Source organism: Thamnophis elegans, chromosome 3, assembly GCF_009769535.1.
Source record: "Thamnophis elegans isolate rThaEle1 chromosome 3, rThaEle1.pri, whole genome shotgun sequence".
Lineage (NCBI taxonomy): Eukaryota > Metazoa > Chordata > Lepidosauria > Squamata > Colubridae > Thamnophis > Thamnophis elegans.
The window spans coordinates 5,382,194-5,391,200 of record NC_045543.1 but is presented as its reverse complement, the minus strand read 5'-3'; the positions used below and the strand labels follow the sequence as shown (position 1 = coordinate 5,391,200).

The following is a 9,007-nucleotide window of genomic DNA, read 5'->3' as shown; positions in this document are numbered from 1 at the left end:
ATCTATCTATCATCTATCTATCTATCTATCTATCTATCTATCTATCTATCTATCATCTATCTATCTATCTATCTAACTATCTATCTATCTATCGGATTGTTGGGGGCGATATGCTGACTCTGTAAACCGCTTAGAGAGAGCTGAAAGCCCTATGAAGCGGTATATAAGTCTAACTGCTATTGCTATCTATCTATCATCTATCTATCTATCTATCTATCTATCTATCTATCTATCTATCTATCATCTATCTATCTATCTATCTATCTATCGGATTGTTGGGGGCGATATGCTGACTCTGTAAAGCGCTTAGAGAGGGCTGAAAGCCCTATGAAGCGGTATATAAGTCTAACTGCTATTGCTATTACTATTGCAACCAAGTCCCGCTCTCCTTCCTTCCTAGGCGGCGGGAAAGAGGGGAAGGTTTGGGAGGGGGGGGGGGTTCCACCCAAAGGACCCCCCCTCCCATCCTCGCATCCTCCCGGGTCCCCCTCCCGAACCCTTCCAGCGATTTCCCCCCCCCCCACCTCACCCTTTCCCAAACCCTTTCCAGACTCACCGCTTCGGCGCCGGGCTCCCGAAAGATCTTCCGCGCCGTCTTGCTCGCCAGGACCCGGGTGGCGTTGAGCGTGGGGGGCTACGGAGAAGATAAAGAGAGAGGGTCAAGGGTGGTGAGTTTCAAAGACGGGGGGAAATCCACCGACGGCCCTTTCGAGAGCGCCTTTTCTCCCCCCCCCCCCCGCCCTTCGGCGGGGACTTTGAAGGACTCTTTCCCCGGCTGACAAAGGGCGGGATCTGGGACGGATCTCAGCTCCCGTCATTCCAGTGGAGAGCCGCCAAAAAAAAAGCAAAGGACGGCGGGAGTTTGCAATTCGATGCATCGGCGCGGGGACTTTTTGAATCCCCGGTGAAGGTTTATTTCCCCGGGAAATCGCTCCCGCCAATAACGGGGAGCTAAAACCGAGCAAAATGCCGCGGCTGTCTTAACAAAGGGGAGCCGCATTCATTTACCCAAATGATGGGCTCAAGAAAGCCGCCTTCTCCTCTCCACCCACCACCCCACGTTCCCCAGTTTGGGCTGCGAATATAATCTGCACCGTCTCCCGCTAGAGCTCCGCAAATAACGGGAAGCTAAAATCGAGCAAAATGCTGCGGCTGTCTTAACAAAGGGGAGCCGCATTCATTTACCCAAATGATGGGTTTAAGAAAGCCGCCTTCTCCTCTCCACCCACCCACCCCACGTTCCCCAGTTTGGGCTGCGAATATAATCTGCACCGTCTCCCGTCCGAGCAAAGCTTCTCAAGACAACTTTCCCGACTCGTTTTCCCCTCCGGATTCTCTTTCTCTCCATCCCATCCAAAGGGGCTCTTTTCCCCCGTCCTAAAAAGCTCGCCCTTCCGGGAGGATTCATCCTTCGCGTCCCCTTTTTTAATAGCCTCACCGTGTTCTCCTTGTCGTTCAAAGCCGCCTTCTTCTTAGGGGAGAACTGCGGCTGCTGCTGCTGCTCATTCCGAACGGAGAGAGGGTTGCGCGTAGAGAACATAGCAGAAACTGGCGAGGAAACAGCCGAGTGGAGAAATGCGAGAGCCGAGCCCGCTCGCCGCTTTATATCGGTTTCGAATTTGGCGCCAGAACGTCGGCTCGGCCAATCGCAAAAGGGTTGGGAGCCCTCTTCGCGGCTTGCCATTGGCTGAGCCGCGCGCCCCATTGTGCCCCAAGCGCGGGAAATCTGAAGCAAAGCCCCGCCTCGTCTTCGGGAGTGTTGCATTGAATGAGCCCGCGAAGCAACGCGAGATTACTGAACGCGAGAAGCCTTCCCCGCATTCCCATATTTCAGTGTTTCTCAACCTTGGCCACTTGAAGATGTCCGGACTTCAACTCCCAGAATTCCCCAGCCAGCATTCGCTGGCTGGGGAATTTTGGGAGTTGAAGTCCGGACATCTTCAAGTGGCCAAGGTTGAGAAACACTGGCCTATGGTCTTACTGCAGAATGTTAATAATAATGACAATACCAATAAATCAGTAAGACCTTAATTACTCCTGCACCTGAAATTTTGGGTTTTTTATAACCTGTTCAGTCCCACCTCTCTGTTTCCTGTTCCTGTGTAAGAAATGTATTCTGATTGGTTGTCAGACTCCCATGGTGCCATGCAGGAGGCTACTCTCTAGGCTGTGATGAGTTCTCAGATGCCTTGTGGTCAGTTGAGTATATTATCACGCCTTTCTGTAGCTGCTGGTGAAGTCTTTATTATGTAAAGTGGGCTAGCCTGGCCATCTCAATGGCCCATTAACTGGGGATGGGCAGAAAGCTACAGGCAACTATTCTGTCTTTTAAAACATGCTTCTTTTCACATCCAGAGAAACATTCTGCCTTTTCAATATTTCCTAGGATATTTCATATTTTCTGGGAGAGGGCTGGATGATAACTTCCCACAGGGTGATGCATTAATCCTGATTCTCCATGATCTCTCAGCACCAATCATAGTATCCACCTGGACTGGCAAAATGGGCTGGGAGTGGGAACTAAGGTATTGCAATGATTTATTAAAAATAGTTTTAAAAAAAGGGAGGAGAGGGGAGAGAAGGAGAGAAGGAAGGAGAGGGAAGCAGAGGGGAGAAGGTAAGGGAGTAAAGGAGAAGAAAAGAGATGGGACTGTCGTAAAATCGAAAATGTGATGTATTATAAAGGAAAATGTATAATAAAAAACATTTTAAAAAATAGCTTTACCAAATCTAAATCTAGCAACAAACCTATTGCTATTTATCCAACACTAATTATGACAGGTTTAATTGCAGTGCTTGGAAAAACCTATACTTGAAAACTATTCTTTAGTACTTTCTTTCACTGCATAAATTCTTAGTGCATATAGAGGGGGAATTGTCACGCCATTCTCTCTTTTTTTTTCCATTATAAACATTGTGAGAAGTTTTGAGGACATTTCTTGAAACGATTCTGAAGAATTCGCCCCCTATAACCAATAAAATCGCATTTAATACATTATTTCATTCATTTGTGGAGATTCTCAAGTCATCCAGGTCGTGGTTTGTCCTGAAAGTGTTTTTGTTTTGTTTTGTTTCTCCAAATCAACAAAAGTCCAGTTGCAGTTCTTTTTTAAAAAAGCATATTTGGGTTATGAAATTATGTTTCTTTGTTTTTAACTTTTCTATTTTTTAAATGTATTTGTTGTAAGCCGCCCGGAGTCCTTCGGGATTGGGCGGCCTATAAATTCATTAAATCATAATCATGAATCAAATATGCGCAGTGTTTCTCAACCTTGGCAACTTGAAGATGTCCGGACTTCAACTCCCAGTGGTCCAAAGTCCTCTTTTCTGATGAGAGCAACTTTTGCCAAAAGCAGCTAAATCTGGTTCCATGACTGTGGGATTACTGTGCTTGATTGGCCTCTCCATTCTTCCTCCATACTCTGGGCCCTTGGTTTCCAAATGAGATGCAAAAGTTGCTCTCATCAGAAAAGAGGACTTTGGATCACTGAGCAATAAGACTTTGGACCACTGTTCTTCATTAAGACCAGGGTCAACGCAGCCGTCTACCAGGAGATTTTGGAGCGCTTCATGCTTCCTTCCACAGACAAACTTTATGGGGATGCTGACTTCATTTTCCACACTGCCAAAAGGACCAAAACCTGGTTCAATGACCGTGGGGTTACTGTGCTTGATTGGACAGCAAACTCACCTGACCTGAACCCCATAGAGAATCTATGGGGCATTCCCAAGAGAAAGATGAGAGACATGAGACCAAACAATACAGAAGAGCTGAAGGCCGCTATTGAAGCATCCTGGTCTTCCATAACATCTCAGCAGTGCCACAGGCTGATAGCTTCCATGCCACGCCGCATTGAGGCAGTAATTGCTGCAAAAGGGGCCCAAACCAAGTACTGAGTACATATGTATGCTTATACTTTTCAGAGGTCCGATATTGTTCTATCTACAATCCTTGTTTTATTGATTGCATGTAATATTCTAATTTTCTGAGATTGTGGATTTGGGGTTCTCATGAGCTGTGCGCCATAATCATCACAATTATGACAAATCACGGCTTGAACTATCTTGCTTTGCATGTAATGAGTCTCATCTCATATATTAGTTTCACCTTTTAAGTTGCATGACTGAAATAAATGAACTTTTGCACGATATTCTAATTTTTCGAGTTTCACCTGTAATCCTTATCAAAGGCACTCAAATATGTTCAATCCTATTTGCCTTTCATTCTTCTTCAGAGGTGCCCATTTCTTCTCCAAGGATTCCTTTAGGAGTTCCCTGGGATTTATGCAAAGTCTTGGATGAGGCCTCTTTGACAGACATGGAGAAAGGTTTGCCATGGGGTCCAGAGACAGTGCACTGTATTTTGCCTTCTGCATGATATATACAATCTCTTTTCTTTGTCACTGCAATGATGTTTGCTGAAGCTACCGATTCAAACCAATTTGGTCTTGTTGTTAAGGCACTAGGCTAGAAAACGGGCGACTGTGAGTCCAAGTCCCACCTTAGCTTATGAAAGCCAACTGGGTGATTTTGAGCCAGTCACTCACTCTCAGTCCAACCCACCTAAAAGGGTTGTTGTTGTGGGGAAAATAGGAGGAGGAAGATGTGTTGGATATGGGTTTGGCCTTGGGTTTACTTGTAAAAATAACAAAGGCAGGATACAAATAAAGATTAGGATGGGGAAATGGTATTGGGGTAATCTCTAGTCTGATGTGCAGTGACACAAACTCACAAAAGGTGGCGGTAAAAGACTGTTAAACAGGCAATTTTTCATCCATTGCAATGATTCACCCTCTTCAATTTAAATTACGTAATGGGTGATTAGGTAGAAATGTTTAATTGTGTCTGTCTTTTTTGTTTTTCAGAAGCCAAAAAGTTTCTCTCTGGCAATTGTAATGGAAAAGATGCAGGGCAGTGACTTTGCAAAACTTCCTTTCTTAAGCCGTTATCTCCTAGAATTATGCAGTTGGGAAGGGAATTATTTTTTAACAAAAGGGGGTCCGTTTTCTTGCTTTAAAGTTTTAATATCTTCAATGAAAGTACTGAGACATAGAGAGGGATTAGACAGGGTGTCTTTTGTCTTGCCCCGGTTAGGATTTCTTAAGCAAATCCACTGGGCTTTCAACATGAAGCCGGAAAATCGGGACTTTTTAAAAACGCCCCGGGACACGGGACAAATTGTTAGAAATTTCTCCAACCTTGGCAACTTTTAAGACTTGTGGACTTCAACTCCCAGAGTTCCTCAGCCAGCTTTGCTTGGCAACTTTAAGACTTGTGGACTTCAACTCCCAGAATTCCTCAGCCAGCTTTGCATTATGCAATTGGGGAGGTATTTATTGGTAACACCACCCAGCCCTTCTGACAGTCTCTCCTTGGAGGAGATCAATTGTCACAGTGATGGCTTAGATGACCAGAGAAATTGCTAGTTTAGAAATGATTGTAGAACCTGGAAAGAACATCCCAATCCTGATGCCAAAGTCTAGCACGATATATGCCAACAAGGGGGGGGGGGGAGGGAAAACAGGGAAGAAAAAAAAACCATTAGATAATTTCTCTCATTTATAAACCCTGCCAGGGAATAAATGGGAGTCTCCAAAAGGAACAATACATGTCCTCTTTCAATGTTGTGGCTCAGTGAAGGGCTGTGGCATGGGTCTTGGTGTGTAACCACATGGCATCCCTGAAGTCAAGCAATCCCCATGGACAGTGGCCCAATGGAGATCAGTCTGGATGCTTTCCCTCAAAAGACGTCAGAGAAATCCGTCACGCCCAACGGCAAGTGGGCTTAAAAAGGGACAGTACAGATTGTGGGAAGTTATCACCCAGCCCTCTCCCAGAAAAAATGAAATATCCTAGGAAATATTGAAAAGGCAGAATGTTTCTCTGGATGCGAAAAGAAGCATGTTTTAAAAGACAGAATAGTTGCCTGTAGCTTCCTGCCCACCCCCCACTTTGTCAATAGGCCCATTAAGACTAGCCAGGCTAGCCCACTTTACATAATAAAGACTTCTCCACTGCAGCTGCAGGGGGAAGGGATATTATTCAACTCTCCACATGGCATCTGAGAACTCACCTATACCTGGATTCAAAACAGCCTAGAGAGTAGCCCCCTGCTTGGCACCATGGGAGTCTGACAACCAATCAGGATACATTTCTTACACAGGAACAGGAAACAGAGAGGTGGGACTGAACAGGTTATAAAAAAGCCTAGCAAGCCCCTCCCTCAGCCCTTCTCTTCTTCTCCACCTACATTGAAGCATGTGATCCCCTTTTCTGTTCAGGGCTCAAGCCATGTGGCCCTGTCCAACAATAAAACCATCTTTCCAAGCAGCCTCCGTGTCTCCAGTGTCTTTTTCCCCACTTGGAGCCGAACCCAGAAGGACATTTCTTTCAACAAGATAAAGCAAATAACCCCCAATTCTCCTCAACAGCTCTCAGATGGAGTATTAACAGCCAGTCACTGCAAAGAAATGTAATCCTTCTATCCCCACCCTACCCTCCAGTCTCAATTGTCATATTTATCTCCCCATCATCCAGTCTCAACTGTCAGAACCTGTCCTTCCATTCCTCTGCCCCCCACCACCACCACTCAAATCACAACCGATGAAGCTTCCTGGATGAAAAGCGAAACATTTTCTTCTTCCTTCTCAAGGAAAAACAATCCAGTTGCCTCTTTCTTTTTGTAATCTGTTTTTTTTTAATGTTCAAACATAAAGAAACAATGTAAAAAGGATGATCTCATCCATTACAGCATGTCGTTTGGTTACAAGTGTTTTTTGCATCCATATTCTCAATTGCATTTACAATCACAGATTTTTCATCTAATATAACTAAATACGTCACTTTCATTGTACGTCGTATATTCAACAATTAATATATTTTTTCAATAAACCTAGTTCCCTGACATTCTTGATTGTCTGTTTAATAACAATATACCTTTATATAATCACAGACCCCGATATGAGATTTACCAACCGTTTATATTTGTATATCACTGTTTTCAATTATGCATGATTCCACCAATCAACTATCGAGTATGCTTATGTTCATTATTGTCCTTGTACATCATACATTCAAACAAAGATGTTATTCCTTCATTTTTCAACAAGGTACCAAGGCAATCTTATTTATTGATATCCCAACTTTATTAAATATTTTAATGTAGAATGCTAGAAAGAGTCCTGTCTTCATTGTTCCACAAACTACTCTGGTGTGATGTCTCTCCTCCAATTCTGCTGGCTGGTGATAGATAAGATAGATAAGATCAGGCAGGTGTTGCCAGGTTCCCCAAAACATTGCGAAGATGGACAAGAAAAAAAGAAAAGAGAAAGATTAGAAAGAAGGGAAAGTAAAAAGATGCGTGGCAAGGAGGGCAGAATGAAAAAAAAAAATGAGGAAAAACTAAAGACCAGAGGCGGAAGGTCTGTGGAGATTTCTCAGTCATCCAGGTCATATTTGTCTCAAAAGTGCTTTTTTCAAAAGGCAACTCGACTGTTTTTCCTTGAGGAAGAAGAAAAAAATATTTTGCTTCTCATCCAAGAAGCTTCATCCGTGATGATGGTGAGCGGGATGGAAGGATAGGTTCTGTCCTGCAGCAAGACATCTCTTCACTACTGTGACAGCTTCAATTGTTGGAATGCAGATGAAGAATGAAGTCACATCGTAAGAAACCATAGTTTCATCCAGATCCAATTTTAGTTTCCAAACTTTGCTGACAAAATGCTTTGAATTGTTGATGTGAACGGTGGGGAAAAAGACACTGGAGACATGGAAGCTGCTTGGAAAGATGGTTTATTGGTGGACAGGACCACGTGGCTTGAGCCCTGAACAGACAAGGTGATCACATGCTTCAATGTTGGTGGAGAAGAAGAGAAGGGCTGAGGGAGGGGCTTGCTAGGCTTTTAATAACCTGTTCAGTCCCACCTCTCTGTTTCCTGTTCCTGTGTAAGAAATGTATTCTGATTGGTTGTCAGACTCCCATGGTGCCACGCAGGGGGCTACTCTCTAGGCTGTGTTTTGAATCCAGCTATAGATGAGTTCTCAGATGCCATGTGGTCAGTTGAGTAAAGGGCCAATATTATCATGCTTTCCTGTAGCTGCTGGTGAAGTCTTTATTATGTAAAGTGGACTAGCTTGGCCGTCTTAATGGCCCATTAACAGTGGGGATGGGCAGGAAGCTACAGGCAACTATTATGTATTTTAAAACATGTTTCTTTCTTTTCACATCCAGAAAAATATTCTGCCTTTTCAATATTTCCTAGGGTAGTTCATTTTTCTGGGAGAGGGCTGGGTGATAACTTCCTACAATAGGCTCTCCACTTCCATGCCTGTTACTATGGTACTGAGGCTTTGTGCCATCACAGCAGAAGATTGTTAGGCTCTTGTACAGTAGTGAGTACCCAGCAATGTGACTGATTATTAATTATTATAGCCTCCTGAATGGATCTCAAATCCACTTGTTTTATACCTGAGCCGTAATCCCACGTCGAAGTCTGCCAACTGAATTCTGACGTGTCTTGTGGTTTTCAAATAGAGCCTCCAGCTTGGAAATAAATTGCATTTTCCTGAAAGGGAGCGTGGAAGCTCCCATCAACTTTCAGGAAAATGCACCGTCTTTAAATCTATTAAATTGAATTCTAACCCAATAAGAGCCCGAATTAACCCCTAGGATAGCCTAAGGCAGTGTTTCTCAACCTTGGCGACTTTCAGTCCTTTGGACTTCAACTCCCAGAATCCCCCAGCCAGCATAGCTGGCTGGGGGAATTCTGGGAGTTGAAGTCCACAGGACTGAAAGTCGCCAAGGTTGAGAAACACTGGCCTAAGGCTTGCAAAAAGTGCCGAATGCAAATAATAACCACTTGGATCGTTCAAAATACGGACCAGAGCCCGCATGGAGCAAGTTAAAGCCGGCCCAAACATTTCATCCTGCTCGCTTGCTCAGAATCTTTGGCGTTTCGCCAACACGTGCCCCAGCCACTTGCCAGTGCGCACGCGCAAACCGTCCCAA

General features: G+C 44.3%; 1 protein-coding gene across 1 annotated transcript in view; it reads right to left on the bottom strand.

Annotated features, from left to right (window-relative positions):
• The window catches only part of RRM2 (ribonucleotide reductase regulatory subunit M2), a 13,983-nt gene extending 12,395 nt beyond the window's left edge, over positions 1-1,588 (bottom strand). Inside the window, exons 1-2 of the mRNA XM_032214713.1 lie at positions 1,439-1,588; positions 557-634 (exon numbers count right to left, since the gene is read on the bottom strand). Of these exons, the coding sequence (XP_032070604.1) occupies positions 557-634; positions 1,439-1,540 (180 nt within the window). The 5' untranslated portion in view covers positions 1,541-1,588. The remainder of the gene's footprint in view (positions 1-556; positions 635-1,438) is intronic.
• Positions 1,589-9,007: the final 7,419 nt, after the last annotated feature.